Source organism: Plutella xylostella, chromosome 24, assembly GCF_932276165.1.
Source record: "Plutella xylostella chromosome 24, ilPluXylo3.1, whole genome shotgun sequence".
In the NCBI taxonomy this organism is placed as follows: Eukaryota; Metazoa; Arthropoda; class Insecta; order Lepidoptera; family Plutellidae; genus Plutella; species Plutella xylostella.
In genome coordinates this window covers 5,045,768-5,068,157 of record NC_064004.1, presented here as the reverse complement: position 1 = coordinate 5,068,157, position 22,390 = coordinate 5,045,768, and the positions used below count along the sequence as shown (strand labels likewise).

General features: G+C 37.7%; 1 protein-coding gene across 1 annotated transcript in view; it reads right to left on the bottom strand.

Annotated features, from left to right (window-relative positions):
* LOC105391935 (single-minded homolog 1-like) overlaps window positions 1-22,390 on the bottom strand; it is a 42,697-nt gene that overhangs the window by 8,537 nt on the left and 11,770 nt on the right. Inside the window, exons 2-6 of the mRNA XM_048629958.1 lie at window positions 6,375-6,596; window positions 5,711-5,886; window positions 5,033-5,154; window positions 4,493-4,613; window positions 678-856 (exon numbers count right to left, since the gene is read on the bottom strand). Of these exons, the coding sequence (XP_048485915.1) occupies window positions 678-856; window positions 4,493-4,613; window positions 5,033-5,154; window positions 5,711-5,886; window positions 6,375-6,549 (773 nt within the window). The 5' untranslated portion in view covers window positions 6,550-6,596. The remainder of the gene's footprint in view (window positions 1-677; window positions 857-4,492; window positions 4,614-5,032; window positions 5,155-5,710; window positions 5,887-6,374; window positions 6,597-22,390) is intronic.

The following is a 22,390-nucleotide window of genomic DNA, read 5'->3' as shown; positions in this document are numbered from 1 at the left end:
CGTGACGAAGCTGTCGCCGAATAAACACACGCACCTCCTGTCACACTTTGCGGGTGGCCGATACGCGGTGTTTGGATCTCAAAGGGGAAATCTTACCAAGGGGAAAAGGAGACCTTAAACTCAGATCGATGGCAATAAGGACGAGTGGCTCAAACAAATATTTTAAATGGCAACCTACGTGACAGAATGTTACTACTAAAACATTAGGTAGTAAGAGACAAATTTTCAACAATTTTTTTTAATATTTCAGAAATCATTTAAAAATATATATTTTGTTTTACTAAATAGGTAATATCTTCTGGAGTTTAAATAAATTTTTATATTTTATGTTGTCATATATATTTTTTGTAACATTATCGAATATGTGCAGGATGAAGTGGCGGGAGACAGCCAAGATTCGTATGAAATACTCCTCTGTCACGCGGATTTACCACTCTGTAACGTAATTTTAAATACAAAAATATAAATTTATATTTTTGTAAACGTGCACAGCCGTTGTGTTTTTTGTACAATGCACGCTGAAATATAAATAAATAAATAAATATTTGTAAAACTCATGATTTTTTCTTCACAACTGATGGAGACTAAGTTATGTAGGTTAAAAAGAAGAACTGCCCATGCGTCTTTTAGTGTCGAAAGTCGGGGGTTTTTAGGTTATTTCTTAATGGTTCTCTCACCTGGCATCAAGGAAGATGAGTCTCATATCGAGCGAGGCGCGGAACATGAACATGTTGGAGTGCAGCTTGAGCTCGGTGACGGCGGACGGCGGCAGCGAGTGCCCCACCGCCACCAGCCCCAGCGGCGCCGAGCCCTCGCCGAACCGTCGCGCTCGTAGGTAGCCCGAGCAGTGGATCACCTGAGGAAAGGGGGTTATGTTTTATTGTCCATAATCAATAATAATCATACACACACTCACGCGTCACGAGCAATTAAAAAGTTCCAGTTAAATCTAATCTGTCCATTATTATTATTGGTTTTTTGACATTCGAAATCCCATACATATTTGATGACAAAGAAAAACCAACTTAAACAAACAACAAAAATGCAATAATATTGTGGGAGCTCTATACTTAATTAAAATATCGGGCCCTGCCGGGATCAAATCCGGGACCTTCGGATGTTATAAACAAGGATAAAAACTATAGGTCTATCGCACTACCTATCACTCTTTCCACAACATTGGTTAACATATAGATAAACTATACGTCATATGTACAAAAAGCTGTTATGTGCAATAATCAATTTAATACATACTAAAATAATGGGTAGACAAACAGGATTATCACTACCAAAATCCATGACAAGAGCCGCGCAAACACTTTTAGAACAGCACAGTATTTTTACAATAAAACAAACATTTGCACAGCGACGGCCGCGAACCAAATCCAGCACTTCAACTTGAGAGGACTAATTGTTAATCACATATTCCCAGTACCGGCGTTAGGGTAGGGCGCGGTTGGGCGACCGCCCAGGGGCGCCAGACTTTAAGGGGCGCGGCCGTTAAGCGGCGCCCCTTTACATATATTCCCATCTCCGTAAGCGAAAAAAAAAACGATGTGTTGGCAACACTAGAATGGAACGCAGTGCTCAATCCATTCGGTCGGAGCACTACATTAAAAGCCTTATATTAAAAGTATTATAAAATATCTCTGGAACTGACTTTACAGGGTTATTGGTAAGTGGCCCGGATTCTTTCAAGAGGTGATAGAGGAAGGCATTTCCAGTTGATTGAACCCTATAATGCATTATTCGAAACTAAACCATTTCTAAGATATTTAATATTTGAGTTTGTATTTGATTTTGGCCAAAATTATATGTTTAAAACCGAGAATAAAAAAAAACAGCAATATTTCAGTATTTTTTTTGGTTATTTTGCAATAGTAACACCTTAATACACTAATTAAAATAATCAAATGTGCATTATTCAAATTAGACACAATACCTCAAAATAGATGAACATTTTAAAAAAATATTCCTCTTCCTTCGGCAGTCGGGTAAAAAGAATTTTCATATGATATTTTTTTGTGCACTTTAGCTTTAAAACATTGTCAACTTATAAGATTTCAAAAAAGGTTTTTCAGTATCAAATGGATTTAGGTTTCACCAAGATATGGCCAAAACAACCAGCACAGGCGGAGAAAACTCAACAGGGGTTTCCATACTAAAGTCAACAGGACTGAAAACAATCGCACTTTTTACCTTTAAATTGGGCTAATTTTGTTGGTTTTTCTGTTAAATTTTATCCGCCTGTGCTGGTTGTTTTGGCCATATCTTGGTGAAACCTAAATCCATTTGATACTGAAAAACCTTTTTTGAAATCTTATAAGTTGACAATGTTTTTAAGCTAAAGTGCACAAAAAATTATCATATGAAAACTCTTTTTAATTTAACTTATTTGTCTTTACGTTTTGAATATTTTTTAAAAATGTTTATCTATTTTGAGGTATTGTGTCTAATTGAAGTTGAATAATGCACATTTGATTATGTTAATTAGTTTATTAAGGTGTTACTAATGCAAAACAACCAAAAAAAATACTGAAATATTGCTGTTTTTTTTTATTCTCGGTTTTAAACATATAATTTTGGCAATTTTTTTTAAAAAACTTAAATATTGAATATGTTAGAAATGGTTAAGTTTTGGATAATGCATTAATGGGTTCAATCAACTGAAAATGCCTTCCTCTATCACCTCATGAAAGGATCCGGTCTACCTGCAAATAACCCTGTATAATGTTGATGAAATTTTAACACGGAGATAATAAATGAATGTCGAGGAGGTACGGTCAAGTGTAAAAGTGGATGAACACTGTTCATTCGTAAGCCTTTGTGTTAAAGGTGAAAAGTGTCCACCGACTTTTGCATCTGACTGTACATAGAAGACATTTTTTCGGAAACGAGTGGATGATCGTGATTTGCTGAAAACATCGACTTTCATAACTTAATAAAAGAGTTCGCCGATAGAAAGGCTAAAAAAAAGTTTTTTTTTAAATAAAAGTTTATTTCTTTTCATAAATGGTTATGTCATTATTATCCTTCGCCTTATTTCGTATGGGCAGTTAGGGGGCGCCGTAGAAATCTCGCCCAGGGCGCTGGTAGTACTAAAACCGGCACTGCATATTCCTTTATGATGTTAATAATGCTCCCTCGTACGGTTGGGGGCCACAGTGAAGAGTGTTATAGTTCTACGAATAACGTATTTGCTTCTTACGGGTTCAATTCAAATCCAGGGACACGAAAAACACCAAACGGTGAAACGTTGAACGGCAGAAATGACTAAAAAGTTAAGTAAGCGCTAAAGTCTGTTCTTTATCTCAGATACTAAATTGAAAGATTCTGAATGAATTGTACACAATGAATTTATCAATTTAGTATCTGGGATTAAAAAACAGACTTTAGAAGGTTAGGATTATGACAGAATCTGAACATGTAGGTAGGATTATAGAATCTACATGAGTGAGTGAACCCACCAAACCTGCAGTAGACCAGAGTTTGGGGAAATGGTCTATCATATGAAGGCATTTTCGGGATTTGCACAAATGTTCCATTCCTCAATTGAATAAGTGTTATAAATTGGACTTGTATGTATAGGTACCTAATAGGTCTATCTGTAGCCACATAGGCCTAAAAGATATTGAATCATAAATAAAATATCCTGTTTTAGACGTACTTACCAAAGTCGATCGAGTGGACGACGACCGACCTACCTACAATAATTAAATCAATGATAAAACTAAACACTCCGTATAACCCCAAAATTAAAAGACAATACAGGGTGTTATACAATTCGCGCGTGCCGACCCACACGGGGGTAGAAGAATTAGTTCAATCGACAAGGGGGGCGTTTCTGCTATTGTTTGTCAACGTATGAGAAACGGGTCATTACGTTTAGGAATAATGGGCTAGTGTTTTTTTGTGCGCGCTGGTGTGATTTCGTTAATGGTTTTGCTTGGGGCATAGAGAGCTTTGTTTAAACATATTGTTTTTAATAACAGGAGGTTAGGTTACTGTTTTTTGTTTTATACAATTATTAATAGTATTTTTGAGAAGTATGGTTGTGTCGGTAGAGGACGTCCTAGGCGAAAGTATGTCGACCAGATAGGCGACATACTCAAGAAGAGCCAAATTAGGAGTTTCCGAAACCGACGTGCGTGTATGAAGAGACTTATGAATGTGGAGGAAGCGAAAGAAGTATGTCAGGATCGTGGCACGTGGAGATCCATAGTCTCTGCCTACCCCTCTGGGAGACAGGCGTGAGCTTATGTATGTAAGTATGTAATAGTATTTTTTAGCATAACCTATTTAGCTTAACATACCACTGAGCTCATATTTTGAATTAGTTCGGTTACAAGATTTGTTACTTTATTCATTGGTACAATGGTTGTCATTAGGTTTTACTTAAAACGGTTTGACAGTAAAAAAAATGCGGACAGTTTTTTACACCATCTTGTTCGTATATCGTTAATCTAAGCATGGCTGTTATCCTAAAACCAACCTTATATCCTGAGGTAGTGAGTCCAGCGTTGCGCTTGGCAAGCACACACTTAATTCGTATGAAGAAAGCTCGTTCACATTCGATGTCGACTGTCGGCCCCCACGCGCCTACCACTGGGTATCTGCGGGAAAAAATATAATTAGTACATAGTTTCGTTGTTTTTTCAAGTTTTATAGTGATAATCAATTTGATTAGCTAACCTGTAATCTGTACCACCACCGAAAATTAGCAATGCAAAATCGTTAAAAATACACATTATTTGTATGCTTAAGGGTTGATTGCTAATGGTGTAAGGGCAGCTATCCGCTTTAATATAATATTGTAGAATGGTGTAGTTTAGGTAACTTTCAAAGCGAATTTCGCTGTAACAGAAGGACCGTCTGATTTCTGATTCTTTTTCTTGTCTTGATGTCGCAAAAAACGGACCTAATCTTGCCCAATGCCTTGAATGAAGGCGCATCTTCTTGGTCGATAGATGGCGCTTTCACGACTTTTACTCTATCCACCTATCAAATCCTCCTTCTTGCCTACAATACATACCCGTTGCTAGTGTACTGGTGTCCGAGGTAGGAGTGCGGGTGCTGCAGGCTCAGCACGGCGCTCATCTCCTCGTGGTCCGCCTGGTGGATGTACTCGTAGATAGAGTTGCCGGTTAGTTCCACCTGTTGGCGGTAGATGGCCGTTAATGTGGAAAATGTGTGGAGTTTTTTTGTTGTAATGTTTGATGTTTAACTTTATTTACTAAACATACATAAGTATTGGAAGGTACCTTATCTACTGTTTGATTGAATATTACTTATATGAAAGGGAAAATAATGTAATAGAGACAAATGATTATACCTAATAGAAATATATTTTATAACTGTATGTTTACACTGTACCTACATACTAGTGTATCTATACAATATATGGCTACTATCACTATAGTTAGATGCGGTCACCTCTGTTTAGGATAGCAGAATAGGTCTATCGGTTTTAGACTGGTTGTTTCATCGCTCGCGAGTGTATTTAGATCGCCATATCTTTAAATCATACCTGGCTCAGGCGTTTTGAATCGCGCCCTTTTGAATCGCGCGGTTAAGAAATAACGCGTTTTTTAATCGTGTCCGCGTATAGCGGTTTATCGAAGCTTCTGACGAGCTTTTGGTGTCAATGCAATTTGTAACTAAACTTTTTCATTGCTCGCTGGTGTATCTATTTCGTCGAAATCCAACATACCTGGCTCAGACCCAGGTGCACGGAGGCGGTCTCGCTGATGTACATGATCTTGCCGTCCGGCGCCACCACGAACACGAAGCCGTCGAGCGTCTGCAGCAGGTGGGAGCCGAGCTCGCGGATGGCCAGCTCGCGGGGCGCGGGCGGGGGAGGGGAGGAGCCCCACGCGTCGCCTAGGCCTGGGGGGGTGAAGGAGTTAGGTTGGTGGTGGAAGATGGTTGAAGTGGAGATGAAGCTTTCAATACTACGAGTTTAATATGTTCTATATATATATATAACCATGCATAGAAAAATCACACGTTACTAAGGCTGTTTTTAATATCGTGCGGAATTCATCTCGCAAGTGTTATTTTCATACAAGTATTATTTCTTGTAATGTGTGAAATAGGTACGCACGTGGGACACGGGAAAATGGCGTGCGATCCCGCATGCTTCATGTAATCCGCACCATATTAAAAACACCCTAAGAAAGTTTAGCTAAGTATGAAGTCCTTAAAGTTTTTTTTGCCATTTTTTAAAATTACCTCAACTAAGACAAATTACGGATCTAGATAAAATTTGGTATATAGGCTGCTGACAACCTGGATTAACACATAGGCCCACGAAAAAACGTAAGCTAGCTAGTAAAATTATCCTTTTTTCTTTCTAACAACTAAATTCTACTCACCATCAGGGAAAACCTGTCTCATTTTCAAGTAGCTAGTCGTCAGTCTGATGACGGAAGCCTTGTCGAGCTGTGACGTAATGGCGGACGGAAGCGGAAGCAGCTTGGCCAGTTCCAGGAACTCTGCGTTCTCCTTCTCGCGGCGGGAACGCGCCGCGTTCTTGCTTTTCTCTTTCATAATGGCGGCCGAGTCGAGCGGCGAGTGCCTGGCCTCCTTGCGGCTGGCTGGAAAGAAAATGGGGATTTGGAATTGGGACGTTTTTAAAAGAAAAAAAAAATTGAAATTTCGTCATTGGAAAATTCAAAATCGTCCATTGGAAATCGGTAATCGGTACCCTTGTGCAGCCTGTGCCAAGGAAAATGAATCGAAAAAACTTAGTTAGATCCATTAGTGTTTTCACGACTGTCCTAATAGAATCGCGAGCAATGAAAAATTGCCACTTACAAAATGCCGATATTGCCGATCCCAAATGGCCCCAATTTGAACATAAAATAGGTAGGTATACGGTCAGGTGCAAAGAAACCTGACCCCCCTCTCATACTAACAATGCTTCTGAGGGGGGTCAGGTTTATCTGCCCCTCACTGTACCTTAGGAGTAAGTAAGTATAATTGGTGCTATGTCACTCACTGGAACTATTGTAATGCTCGCAAGTGTAGATGGACTGCAGTCGTATTCGAAATCGGAACTTTTTTAGAATTAGTTGGAACGAGCATATTTCATAAGTAGGAAAGTATAATAAAGGAGTTTTGACTTTTTTCCGCTAAGGGTTTGAGAGAGCTTATAAAAGTAGACTTTCTAATTAATTATGCAACCTGGACCTATCCCAACCCGAAATAATGACAAAAAATATTATAAATTCAAATATATTCTCATCTACCTCGCCACTAACTAGGAAACGATGAATATTTATAAACCTAACGAAGGCTCTCCACGCGTCGTACCTTTGCCTCCTTGAAAAAGCAGAAAAAAGTAAAAAAAAAGAAAAACGCGCCAAAGAGGTCGTTGGCGGGAAAACAACAACAGTATGAATAATTCAATTGAATCGCAACCTTAATACTTACAAATGACCTTGCCAGCTTACCGAAATACTCCGCCCCTGTTTTCGCTAAAACTGTGCGACCATAAACTAAACATATGGCAGCCATTTATAGAAGTAACTGGTCATAAAGTATAGACTAAACCCGATGCGTGATTGGCATTTGCACATTCTATTGATTTGGATTTTGTTTTTTTGTTTTGTCAGATATCGTCTAAGTATAAATGTACGGGAAAATCTTTAGGATGCATGTCATCGACATCGTTTCGGATTAGAACCCGAGATCCGGAAGCATATCTTGCTATTTTTTGTGTCTTTTATTTGTGTAGCTCCGTCAAGTAGGCTGGCAGCTTCTGCCCGAAAAACAGTAGCGTTCTGAGATTTTTAGATTCCAGATCCTCTGATCCGGGACCCAGGACACTTTGAAGTTCTTTTTTTTTAAGTGTTGAAAAGTACCTAAGTAGAATATGTACTTCATTAATCTATCTAATCTATCCTAACCCTAACTAACAAACTAATTAATAAAAACGACACCTTAATACCTATGTGTAGTATACAAGCTTTCTTCAGCTGGGTGTTAGGTTTATTAAATTAAACTAGGTAGTTAAATAACTTTAAACTTCAGTACCTAATTAAGTAAAACAAAACTCACGAAAATCCATTCCGAAGTGGCTGGCGTATTTTCCGGAGAAATTTTTGCACGGATATTTCATTATAAAACCAATTTAAAACTATAATAATAATCAAACTAAAAAAAACTTGGGCAAAAATTACTAGCCTCGCGATCTTAAACACGTAAACCTCTTTGGTGAGGTAAAAAATAAAGTTGCACCTTACTCTAGCAGGTTGCAATGCGTACTGGCACAAAACTGCAGTTTTCTATGTCCGTTTCCGAAAAAAAAAAACGACAGGTACAACAATAAAAGATAGGAGAATGGAGACCCGTATACGATTTTGACAACAGATCTATAAAGGCGGTTGGTTATTGACTTGTGTAGTATGAAATAAGATATTATTTGCAACGGCTTTATAGTGGTGTTGATATTTTGACAGTTGTGATCAAATCGACAACTTTTTTCCCCATATAACAACCCTAAACGATATAAAGATGACGACCGAACGGTGTAGTGGTTAGTGATCTTGACTGCTATGCGAAGGTCCCGGGTTATAGGTATTCCCGGCAGCTTTGCTATTCTGTAAAATCAGACATCTCACTTCGATCTTCATTCTCCCTTCACCTTTCACTTCATGTATGTCATCTCATAGCTTTATTTGTCAAAATCTCGAAATTGCGGAAATTAAGAATGCCAATTTCAAAACTCACTCCGGATTCAGAATCGAGTTTTGACAATTAGTTTTATAGAATCGCAATGCAGATACCTATATTTGTTTAATGAAAGATACTAATTTGTACTCGATTCTTGGGTGTTAATATGTATCTGTGTATATTGTATTAGCTGTCCAATACCCACATTACAGGCTCTGCCTAGCTAGGAGGGAGGTGTGTGAGATGTCCCGACATCACAGGTATTATTTTTATATTAAAGAACTTTGATCGAAGTGTCTGTTCTTTATATATTATCGTTTTAGGTATAAAATTAGTTGTTTCTGTTTAAAAAAAAATCAGTGCTTTAACTTGTCACCATCATTACTTAGTAATGATGTTTCAGTGAGATAAATAAATAGTACTTATATTCGTTCTTTCATGTTCTAATAGAGACATCATTTTTAACTATTTCCAACAAACATTTTACAAACCAACTTAAACACAATTATTTCACGATAAACAATAGGTAACTTAGTACTTCTCACCTTCGTTAGGTTAAATTATTTAAGTGCCCGTTAAAAATATGATTCGCTGTACACTATAAAGATAATGAATGCCACGCATGCGCGGACACGGCCGCCTTTAATAACTTATCTCATTACAAAAGGACAAATCAATCGGTATTATATTTATTTGCATATCGCGTCCGCCATCTTGTCATTCGAGAGAAAAGGGCGCGAAGACGCAATTGCAATTTGACACTTTTGTTTTATTTAATGCGAAATGTAGGTATAAGGGCTGAAAGACGAATTGATGATTTGAAAGTAAGTAACTACCTAGATAACTACGGATTGAATTAAAATAATATGTAGGTATACAAGAACTTACTTATACTAACTAACTTACTTTTTGACGCTAAAGGTAGATCCAAACGACGTCTCATAGACTTAAAATTAAGTTTCATTAAAGCTTTTATGTAAAATGTAAACGTATGAGTCACGGACAGCAGCAAAAAGCACGTTCCCAGGCGTCAGAAAACGCAAATTAGTGAATGATTGCGAAAAAACGTATTTCATGAATGACGCCGCAGGTGTCTACTACGACACACAAAAAAAAACAAAAAAAGGTAAACAGAAACACAGTAAAACCTGCTAAAGACACGTGCGTCTATGACTCTGCGGCCATAGACAATTGGCATTATCGCGCCCATGTCCCAGACCCAGAAAAAAAAGACAATTGACAGCTTTCGACTTTTGGCGCGTATTTTATTGAGTCGACGAAGTTCCCACGCGTTTAGAAATAAAGGATTATTGTAAGGCAATTTTGGGGAATGTTTGAAAGATTTACGTGGCTTGTGTAAGCTGGCTTAGCCTAACCAGATGACAGTTCCGGTGTGCTGATATCCAATTACGATAATTTGTGAGTAAAATTTACTTCTTCGTTGTGTACAAAGTGTTGTATAACTTAGCGTGATCAGAATTTTATGATTTTATAAAAATACACTGGCGAATTTACGAATCTCGTAGAAATAATATTTAGTATTGTTGAAAGCACTGGATGCGGGCCGCCTCCGATCGGACAAGGTGGAAATCATTGGGGGAGGCCTATGTTCAGCAGTGGACGTCCTATGGCTGAGATGATGATGATGATGATGATTGTTGAAAGCTCCTTTACCACTTTTGCAACGCTCTGTTTATTTACTTTTTTAATAATTAGGATTAACACTTTTAAATTATTGCCCATACAATTATTAATTATATTATGAACACGAATTATTATTATAATACCTTAATCAGCAGAGTAGGTACCTTTTCTTCATAGAGGTATTCCCAAAAGACTTGTAGTTACCTATTCGATATACAACCTGCCTTCACATTTACTATGATAATTACTACCCATCGTCTCCAATGCTGGAGCACGGGTGTCTTTTCAACATAATAATATGAAGAAAGAGTTTAGGCCTAGTCCACCACGCTGGCCTAGTGCGGGTTGGTGGACCCCAACACAAGCAAGCTCGTGCTGAGAGTTGTGGGGTAAGTGGTCAACCTGACTATCACATGTTTTCAAGCATACCTACTAATGATCGTTCACTTTTAATACATACGTTTTCAGCGTTTTCAAAAATAAACTAAAACATATTTTAGCATATTTAATTCTCCACATTTGCCTGTGCTCAAACAGCACACGTCACTCTACCCTCAAAAACAATAAAAGTGTATAAACACTATCCGGGAGCTGATGAATGGGGACCACCAGACTCGAACCCGGATCCGCCGGCTTAGTGCACGTGCGCCGCGACGCAAGCTGTTTTTACACCGAATTAGAAGGGAGACAGACGTTTTAGAACGAGTTTGAGTTCTGAAGTGTGTTATTAAAGCGATTAATGATATTTTCTTGATAATTAATGAAATCGGTAGTGATAATATAATAATATGAATCCGATTTCAAGTAAGTACCTAGTTGTTTTCTGGGTGCTTCAGTGATTCTCTCTCTCTCAGCCTTCCGTAGTCCACTGTTGGACATAGGCCTCTCCTAACGATCGCCACCCCAAACGGTCACCCGCCATCTGCATCCAGCGGCTTCCTGCTACCTTCCGCAGATCATCAGACCAACGGGTTGGGGGGCGACCGACACGCCGTTTGCCGACACGGGGTCTCCACTCCAGAACCTTTCTACTCCAGCGGTCGTCGGCTCTGCGGGCTACGTGGCCAGCCCATTGCCACTTCAGCGTGCTAATCCTTTTGGCTATGTCGGTAACTTTAGTTCTCCTGCGGATTTCTTCATTACGAATCCTATCTCGCAGGGACACGCCTAACATAGCCCTTTCCATAGCACGCTGAGCAACTCTGAGCTTGTGGATAAGCCCTTTGGTGAAGCACCACGTCTCGGCTCCGTAAGTCATCACTGGCAACACGCACTGATTGAAAACTTTTGTTTTCAGACACTGAGGTATGTTTTCAGTGAAGATGTGTCGTAATTTCCCGAACGCTGCCCATCCGAGTTGGATTCTACGAGCTACCTCTTTATCGAAGTTGGATTTTCCTAATCGGATCACTTGTCCTAGGTAGGGATACTGATCAACAACTTCGATGGTGACACCTCCTACAGTTACGGGCGATGATGAAACATGTTCGTTCGACATGACCTTTGTCTTGTCCATGTTCATTTTCAGCCCAACTTGTTTAGAGGCATCATTGAGGTCTGTGAGCATTTCGCCTAACTCCTCCAGCGTTTCCGCCATAATAACTATGTCATCAGCAAATCGTAGGTGAGAGATATATTCGCCATTGACGTTAATGCCCAGTCTTTTCCACTCTACAAGCTTAAAAACATCTTCCAGTGCACAGGTGAACAGTTTCGGAGAAATAACATCTCCCTGTCTCACGCCCCTTTGCAACTGGATCGGTTTTGTGCTATGTTCGTGTAATCGAACTGACATTGTGGCAGCATTGTACATACATCTCAACACCTCGATATAGCGATAGTCTATATGGCACCGCTGAAGGGATTGAAGCATCGCCCAGAGCTCAATAGAATCAAAGGCTTTCTCATAGTCCACAAACGCTAGACATAAAGGTAGATTATACTCCTCGGTCTTCTGTATAACCTGCCGAAGCGTGTGTATGTGATCCATGGTACTATAGCCTTTTCGGAACCCGGCTTGTTCGGGTGGCTGGAAGTCGTCGAGTCTTTGCTCGAGACGATTCGTAATAACTCTCGAAAACAGCTTGTACACATGGCTCAGAAGTGCAATGGGTCTATAATTCTTCAATAGGGCTTTGTTGCCTTTCTTGAAGAACAAAGTCACTACACTTCTGCTCCATGCCTCCGGGCTTGTGCCTTCGAGTATGACGGAATTAAACAGCCTCCGAAGTGCTATTAAAATCGGTCTACCGCCGGCTTTCAGAAGTTCTGTCGTTATTCCATCATCTCCCGGAGCTTTGTTGTTTTTTAGCTGTTTGAGAGCTATACTAATCTCGTCTAGACTGACGTCCGGAATATCTTCGGTATAGTGTCGGGTGAGTGGCGCTCGGCTGTCGTGAGCACCGCTGGTAATAGGGTTTTGTGTTGTGGTGTATAACTGTCCGTAGAATCTCTCAATTTCTCCCAGAATTTCGGGCACTGATGAAACGGTGTTGCCAGTGTCGGTCTTCAGTTGGGTCAACAGAGTCTGCCGAACAGATCGATCTCTAGCAAAGACTTTGGAGCCCTTGTTTTGCTCTATTGCGTCTTGAATGCGCTTGCAATTGTAGCGTCTCATATCGCAACGTCTTGCTTTGGCGATCTGTCTGTTTAGACGTCTGTATTCGACCATATCAACTGAAGACTGCAACCTCATTTCACGTGTGATTTGCACGGCACCTTAAACCGTGGGTCCCGGTTGCTGTTTCGGCAGCAGTCGTTAAGACTAGTCAGAGGAATTCGGCAGTCAGTCAGTTTAAAGAAGTCTAACTTTCACGATGGCCCACTTATTTTCAATGGGATTTGGTGCCGAGGGAAGCTTGAAAACATCTGGCAGTCAGGTTCCTCACTTACCCTAGGTACAACTCTCTCAGCACGAGCTTGCTTGTGTTGGGGTCCACCAACCCGTGTGGTGAACTAGGCCTATAAAACATATCCCTGGAAGGACCTGTGCCCCATCAGTGGGGACGTGATGGGTTGTATAATTAATTATACAGACATCAGCTTTAAACTAGACGGTGTTTTAATTATGGTCAGCATACTACTTATTTATACTGTATTGCAATTTCGCCTAAACGAGTAGAAATAAAGATAGAGTCAAAATTTGCATATGGACGAATAAAATATGTCTACTTTCTTCTCAAATAATGATAATGATTTATGTTTGTTCTCAATGTCCCGATATTTCTCCTTTTGTTTCGTTCGTTTGTAAAATTACTTCTCATAGATATCTTTTTTTTTCAAACGCCTAAAAAAATAAAAGGACTCTGCAATTACCGGCCAGTGTCATAAACCCAATTATTGTTCAGCGAAAATACGCACTAAAGACTAAGCCATAAGAGTTACGATAATTGTTTGCAGAGACCCAGGCTGTAAAGTTAGCAGGTTCTTTGGCATAGACAATAATTATTATATTGTAAACATCTTTTTTTCTGAATATTGTGCCGTGGGAAAATTTAGTTGCAATTGCAATTCGGTGTCATTGTGCAATTCAACTAATGATTATACCTACTATACAGAAAAATACTGATTATAAAATTAATAGAGAATACTTATAATAATTTTATTATTATATGACATACTACGCGATTTTTTTATCACATGATCTAGTGAAGTACTTTACGAGGTAGAGTCCGATTCATTCCACTTCTGCGGTCTTCCGGCAAAATCTGGAATTAACCTGCCTATAGATCCTTATCCATACTATCTGAAATTTAGTTCTATAAGTGCAGGCAAAGACTACACATAACACCATACAGGGTGTAGCAAAAAGGGTATACTAAGCCGAAAGGGGGTGACTCAGGGGGTCATTCTGATCAACTTTTGTTCTGTCAGTTTTGAAAATTCACGAAAAAAAAAATCCTTTTCCATAGAAACTTTGTTGGTCACGTGCCTTTTTTACTATGGAGGACGAATATTTTTTTTGCGAATTAATTAATTAGTAGTTGCGCCGACTCTATTTTTTATTATTAAGTAGTCATTTATCTAATTAATTTACAAAATTACCGAGTAAATATATGTCTACTGAGTTTTCGCGCTCCGAATTCCGCTTGCATTTAACAGTAGACAGATTTGGCACATGATGTTGATATAAAACAACCTTAGAATAATAAATCAAATTCTGATAGCTCGACAAGGACACTCACAAACGTGCCCAATCAAATAACAATATAACTTAAAAAATAATATTTATACTTAATACAGAAAATGATTTGTCGATGACTCATACTGATAATATACTCTATAGTTAGGTACTGCAAATTCTTTTTAACTGAAACTGCAAATTTTAAATGTTTGTACGTATTTTTTCTCATGAAGAAACTTAAAATATGAATTCTTGGGGTTACGAAATTAATGCATTCATTTAAGTTTATATGTCATATTTATATTACTATGGCTAGTACGGGGCGCATTTAAAACGTGACAAAAGTTTTGCATCGCGCTCACTCACATCGCGCAGCCTCAAGAGCGAGCGCGACGAACTTATGTCACGTCTTAAATGCGCCCCATAGTAGGGCAGTAGATCACAACTATTTAGGTATATGCATATAATTACGATAACTGAATTAAGTGGGATAAAAAAATAGTACGAGTATATCAAATGAATTGGCATTATTAACGAAATATTTGCTCCTAACCTATAAAATATAGGCTTTTAGCTTTTTTTGTAAATCTGTGACCGGGAAACAAAACGTCCACTCCCATTGTTTGGCTTGTTTGGCGAGGGAACTTTTAGCTAAATGAAAGGTCCACGGCTTTTATACAAGGTAAGTAATACCTCTATTGTTTTATACAAATATACCAGATGTAATAGCAAACTTAAAAAAAATAGCCCTCTTCTTCATTCATCTCTTATGGATTCGGAACCCCTACCCAAGGACTTTTGCCCATACCATGCAAACAAAATTCTCACTTAGCTTTTTTTTAATGATCCTAATGGCAAAGGTAAAGGTGTACAAACAGCCAGCAACAAAACAATTAATAATAAAGACCATTTGACTGCATCGCTCTCATCTGTAATAATTTGTGTTCCGACATCGCCAGATTATCGGATTAACCACTTAAGAGAAGAAAGAATTATAGTTGTTGGGGGTTGGAGTTAATCCCCGACGAAACATCTGGACGTTTTTGCCGGTTTTGTTTAAAAATGGAAATGGAAAAAAGGTAAGTTCTATTTTTAAATTTGATCCGCGTTGATGTCTTTTGTATTGTGTGCGAGTTGGTTTTTCGTAGACTTTCGTAGGCGCTCGTAGCAAGGTCACATTTTCGTAGGCTTTCGTAGCAAATAGAAGAATAAAGTGATAATTGCTCTTTTGGTTATTACGTTTTTTATGATTAAATTGAAATATATAATATATTTAAATATTTATGTAGGTATATATGTACAGGTTGAAGTGGCGCTCTTTTATCTACTTGCTTATTGTATGGTATTGCCAAGAGTTACGGTCCTGCAATTCCAGATTCCGGGTCAATTATACTCAACGTTGATTTTTTAATTTACCTTGTACTGGAACCTTAATGTATAAATAAATATATTTTATGCAGTGTAACATACACTTACTTACTTACAAAATATGTCTTAGAACTTGCAACATATTTTTTTGTTGCAAAAATATGTTTATTTTTGGCTTCATTTGCCACCAACCATTTTCCACTTATGGGCATTTCTATATACAGGGTGTCCCAAAAGTCAACGTCATCCCTTAAAGGGCTGATAGGTCAGCTCATGAGAGGCCAGAATATCACAATATGACCTTAGTAAAAACTCGATAATTTTCGAGATATTGACACTTTTATAAATTTGCTGAAAATCGACACCTTGGATCAGTTTTTTGCGTGCCGCCGGTACAAAAATCCATATTGTTAGAATTTGTTTGGTGTTGCATCACCCTGTATAGGCCTGCTATTGATCGCAGTCAAAAAAAATATCGAGTAATGCTGTATGTTTAAAAAAAACACGGTTTTCAAAGTCATAAAAGGTAATCGTATTTTTTTATAAACAACTTTGACTCTACATACTGTAAAAAAAATATACCACGCAAACCTGGCACCTTATTTGAAAAGATTGCTCATTTAATGCAGTTTCCAAAATGGTATGCAACGTTGCTATTGTTTCAATTAACAAAAAAGTTATTGCTATTTTAGTACAAAACGACCTCGATGTAAAATTGTTTGAAGGAGATTTAACTGACTGAATTTATTAAGGGTAAGTCATGTTGGAATGAGTAAAAGTAAAATAGGTGGTGGGGTCAGCCGTGGCAACATAGATGACGCAAAAATAGCTAAGAAAAAACTTACCAAACTCTTATAAAACATATTTTGCGTTTTTTACACCTTATTTTAAAAAAACAAACATTTATTGACTTTTATTTTTATTTCTCAAAATTATAACACCACATTATTATATTAAATACATAATCAGCAAAAAATTATACTCATTAATGGTCATAATCATAATTTTGAGAGTTTGGTTTTGTTTAACAATAACTTTAAAATAAATAACAAGTAATTAGAGGTAATGTTAATGACAAACTGATCTGTCCCTTTTTTGGATACTGTGGGTGTACAATGTACATGTGTAAGCGTTTTACTTGTACAATATCACACATTAGCACTACTCAGGAATGTACGTTACCATGCGCTACATTTATGGGGAATGTGGAGTTGCTATAGTCCACTTTTTTCGAGAAAGATACTCAAAATGCGTTTTTTTTAGTAACTGTGACAACGTTGTCTCTTTTCCCACTCCCGGCCACACCACCTATTTTACTTTTACTCATTCCAACATGACTTACCCTTAATAAATTCAGTCAGATAAATTTCCTTCAAACAATTTTACATCGAGGTCGTTTTGTACTAAAATAGCAATAACTTTTTTGTTAATTGAAACAATAGCAACGTTGCATACCATTTTGGAAACTGCAATAAATGAGCAATCTTTTCAAATAAGGTGCCAGGTTTGCGTCGTATATTTTTTTTACAGTATGTAGAGTCAAAGTTGTTTATAAAAAAATACGATTACCTTTGATGACTTTGAAAACCGTGTTTTTTTTAAACATACAGCATTACTCGATATTTTTTTTGACTGCGATCAATAGCAGGGCTATACAGGGTGATGCAACACCAAACAAATTCTAATAATATGGATTTTTGTACCGGCGGCACGCAAAAAACTGATCCAAGGTGTCGATTTTCAGCAAATTGATAAAAGTGTCAATATCTCGAAAATTATCGAGTTTTTACTAAGGTCATATTGTGATATTCTGGCCTCTCATGAGCTGACCTATCAGCCCTTTAAGGGATGACGTTGACTTTTGGGACACCCTGTATATTTCTATGAATTGAGCAAAATTCTCTAAACTGTTGATTTTTTTATATACCTAATAAATTTTTAATTAAATCTGACAGCCGATTATTTTGATAAACATTTGTGTTTACACTCTATTTGCTAGGTATTAAAATATACAACATTAAACAGAGCTTAGCTGCACTTGCCAAAGTTGTCGACTGTAAGTCAGCCATAACACTGCTAAGATCCCAAACAATTACGTTTACAAACTAACAAGCTCATTAACGGCACATTACAATAAACAAATGACGGTTGGAAATTCAAAATGGCCGCCCCCATGCGGCGGACGTGCTTTCCCGCCGATTCCGCCGCCATATTTACACTGAAAATCACGTACGCTGCGACATTGTAGCGAATTATCGATTACATAGTCGGAATCTGTCAACTTTGTTGCGTGAATGGGAAAAGGTGGCAGGCGAGTTCAAGTTGAGTTTGTTCAGTTGAGCTTAACATACACTCAGGGGCCATGAAACAGTTCCACTCACAAAATGTCGACACCAAACAACCCCATTTTTTTCAGAAATTTAATTTAAAAAACAAAATATTACCTCTTTTAGTTGGTAATAACCTGATGCTCTGTTAAATCATAGAATAACGAGACTAAGGGTGGGTTGCACCATTTAACTTTAACTATTACAAACGTCAAATCCCTTGACGAGAGAGATCAATCTTCAAGAGATTTGACGTTTGTAATAGTTAAAGTTAAATGGTGCAACCCACCCTTACTTGTACTTGTTATTCTATGGTTAAAATATGTACTTCAATGTTTCAGAAGGCTTCATTAAGCTAGCCTTGTCCGTTCAGGAGTAATTTGGTGTTTTTCTCAGTGGAACCTTTTCATTGCTCTTGAGTGTAGTTAGAAGGGCTAATAGCAACGCTATTTGTAAAAATATAAGGGCTTTATAGACGACCGAATGGCGTAGTGGTTAGTGACCTGACTACTGAGCCGATGGTCCCGGGTTCGATTTCCGGCTGGGGCAGATATTTGTTTAAACACAGATATTTGTTCTCGGGTCTTGAATGTGCCCGTAAAATGGCAATAGGCCCGCCACCTATTACATTGGGACTAACATAACACTCTGGCGAAAAGTGGGTGCAGCAATGCACCTCTGCCTACCCCGCAAGGGAGTACATTAGTACAAGGCGTGAGTGCGTGTTTTTTTTTTTTTTATAAGGGCTTTAAAACGATATTTTAATACGAACAAGATGGAGTGTCAGTGCAAAATAAAGGTCTCCACAAATAACACCCCACGTCTACCACTGAGCTCTTATGACAATTAATTCGGTTAGAAGATGTGTGACTTAATTCATTGGTACATACATCCTAACTATATATATTATATATATAATATTATAAATGGGAAAGTAACTGTGTCTGTCTGTCTGTCTGTCTGTCTGTCTGTTACTCTTTCACGCCAAAACTACTGAACGGATTTGAATGAAATTTGGTATACATATGGTCTAGACCCTGGGAAAGAACATAGGCTACTTTTTATCCCGGGATTCCCACGGGAAAACTTTTTAAGGCGAAGCGAAGCTCGCGGGACCAGCTAGTCGGTTATAATTAGATTGAACTTAAAACTGTATGATAGTAAAAAAATATTTTTGCTTAACTAACTACAGTTTTACACTGGAGCCCTCGCTCTTAAACACAATTTTTTTCTAATATTAGAAAGTTTTAAGCTTGGTATTTTGTATTCTAATCGGTCAATATCCCCTACATTAGACATGAGTCTAAAAAAACATTCATACTCAGAAACATAATCATTGATCATAATTTGTTTAAGCTCACAAAACCATGGACTTTTGGAGTTTCAAAAAATGTATGCAACGTCACGCACGAAAGAGATCTATAAAGATTTGTGCATTTCTGGACGTGCTCCCGCGCAGGATAGATACAAAATGGCGACGAATTAAACATTTTGTTTATTTTTTTGGGCTCCGTTTTAGATTTCTATCAGAAAAGAAGTGAGACATACGTTTATTATGCATGTTTAATAGTTAAATTGTGGTTTATAGATCCACAATGTTTTAATTAAGATACTGAAATACTTAAGTAAATATTTCAGACCACTTACTACCTTAATTCGGATAAACTTCATAAAAGGCTCGCTTTTAAGTGATAAACTGGCCTCTTTTGCGTGCATACCTACGTTTCTGCTACACGAATATAACAATTAAGATTAAAAACATACATTATGACTTATAAATAAAAAGCAAAAACTAGTACTTAATCTAAATCTAGAAACTATCAGGATCGTCCCAGGATCTTCATGATAGCAGTCATATGTATTTATTTGATTTAGAATTACAGTGCGACAAACTTATCTGTTCCGGTGAGAGTGAACTATATCGATCCATATCTCAGTACTTACTCATGAAATATAAATTAGATGGGTTTATAAAAACCGCAAGGGCAAATTACCACTACTGGCAAACTTAAAATTATAAGATTTTGAATGAAGAAATATTAGACATTTACGTGAGCTCTCACGGGAATAGATAAGTTTGTCGCACTGTAATTTTAAATCAAATAAATACTTATGACTGTACCTATTTTGACGGTTCTTCAAAAGCTTCTCTGTGGCGGCGCAGAACGTGCCATGCGCAGACGCAGCGTGCAGTTGGCAAGTTTTTTTCACCCGCTATTTGTTGTGTTACCGAACTATATTTGTTTTTATTACAACGGAATGCATTCCGAAGGCACGAATTCGCCATTAAGTGGGATTTTGAAGTCATTCACTGGAGTCGTAGTCATAGAGAATCGATGGAATTTTTTGGCTTTGTCAGTGATCGATGGAACGTTTGCCGGGCGATAGATTCGGTATGCTGAAAACGTGCTTAAATATAATAGGTTACATGTATTTAAAGGTGGGATGGAGTTTAACTTCCTATGTAAAGGTGTCAATGAAACACGGTGGCTGAGCTTCAACTAACTGGTTTATAACCTACCTCCAACAGTGTAAATACATGGGTACAAGTACATAATATATATCGACAACCTACTGTGTCGATTAGAATTATAAGTTTAAGTTGCTGGTAAATTATAAGCTGTACCAAATGCAATAAATGCTTTAAGCAGTAAGGCTGAATTTTTGTACTTTTGTTTGTATTATAATTTTCTATTAAGTCTGATGTATTTTCTTATAATGTTCTAACAAACTTCATCTCATATAGGCGATAAGGAGCAACAAAATTCGCTGTTAAATACCTATAAATAAACTTAAATATAAAAACCCTAAAATATAAATATGTTCCAAAAAATCTATTAAATAAACCCATTGACATTCCACAAGAATAAATAAACAGACAGGTTAGGCTTAAAGCAATCAATACCGAAACCCCACCCACAATCTATTGGACAAAAAAAGGAAAACTAACCTAACCTAACGATTTCTCGGAAAAGGCGCGTTTAGCCGCCATTTTGTATTGTTTGCATTCTAAGATGGCTACCGTTCCCGGCCCATGTGTGCTCGGTCAATAAAAGGAGGTTTTATTTGATATTGGAACTCGTTTTTCGGAGGCCAAGCGTGTTTTGAGACAGGTGGCTTGGGTTCGTGAATGGAAATAGGAATAAAATAAAGTTTATGACGCCTTTCTACAATTCAATACTCGAGAATTGTAGAACTATTTCAGAAAGTTGTAACTATAGGTAAAGGAGTGATAAATTCATAATTTTCATAGTACTACTTAAACAAGCATTTTTGTCTTCATGCTATTTGATTTGTATAAATTACTAATTACAAATACGTAGCACGGCATCCTCAGCTCAAACCTCACTCATGATCACAGTGGCCGGTTCCTTAGTTTTATCATTTACTCCCTAACCTTAAGACAAGATTATTATAAATCTGTAGGTTAAGTTCTACTCCCACAGTTGAACTACTAAGTACTATATTTGTTATTATTTAAGAATTGTTATTTTTTGTTAGTTTTTAAGCTGACTTAATCTTAGGATGTATGGCTTATAAAATAAATGAGATTATAAAAAAAAAAAAGTACGTAGAATACAAATATGCAACTGCATAAAATGTGCCAAGTACTAGAGTACCTAGACAGATAAATGTGCCTGCATAGTAAAAATAAGAGAAAACCAGTGATCTTAAATTGCCTTCCTATTGACTTGAGGACCCAAATAAACTGGTATTGGTATTGACATGATCGCAATGTTGTCGCTAATGGACAGAAATGGTGAGTAAACTTGAGAAACCATTTTGTTTTCTGGCTATCCCTGTTCCACGATATATTCGTAGTCAAGAAGTTTGAATTTAACGTCTATTGAGTTTGTTGAGGCACAAATTGGGAGGCAATGTTTAACTTATAGATAGAGATACTTTTGGCGCTGTAGATGTAGAACACATTATGTTTGATTGCATAGTAAAATTTTCGTTACGGACATAATCATTATGTCACCCGCACCAAATACAGGCGATACGGATTGCGTATTCGGCAAAGTGCCACATTAGAAGTTTGAAGGATTGTAAACCAGATTCTCGTAAGAATCATCATCATCACGACCCATCACGTCCCCACTGATGGGGCACGGGTCTCCTACCAATAAAGGAAGGGTTTAGACCTAGTCCACCACGCTGGCCTAGTGCGGGTTGATATAAGAATACGTTCGCTAAAATTTTTGCTATGCCTGTTTGTCTCTAAAACGATCCAATATTTATTTAAATGTTA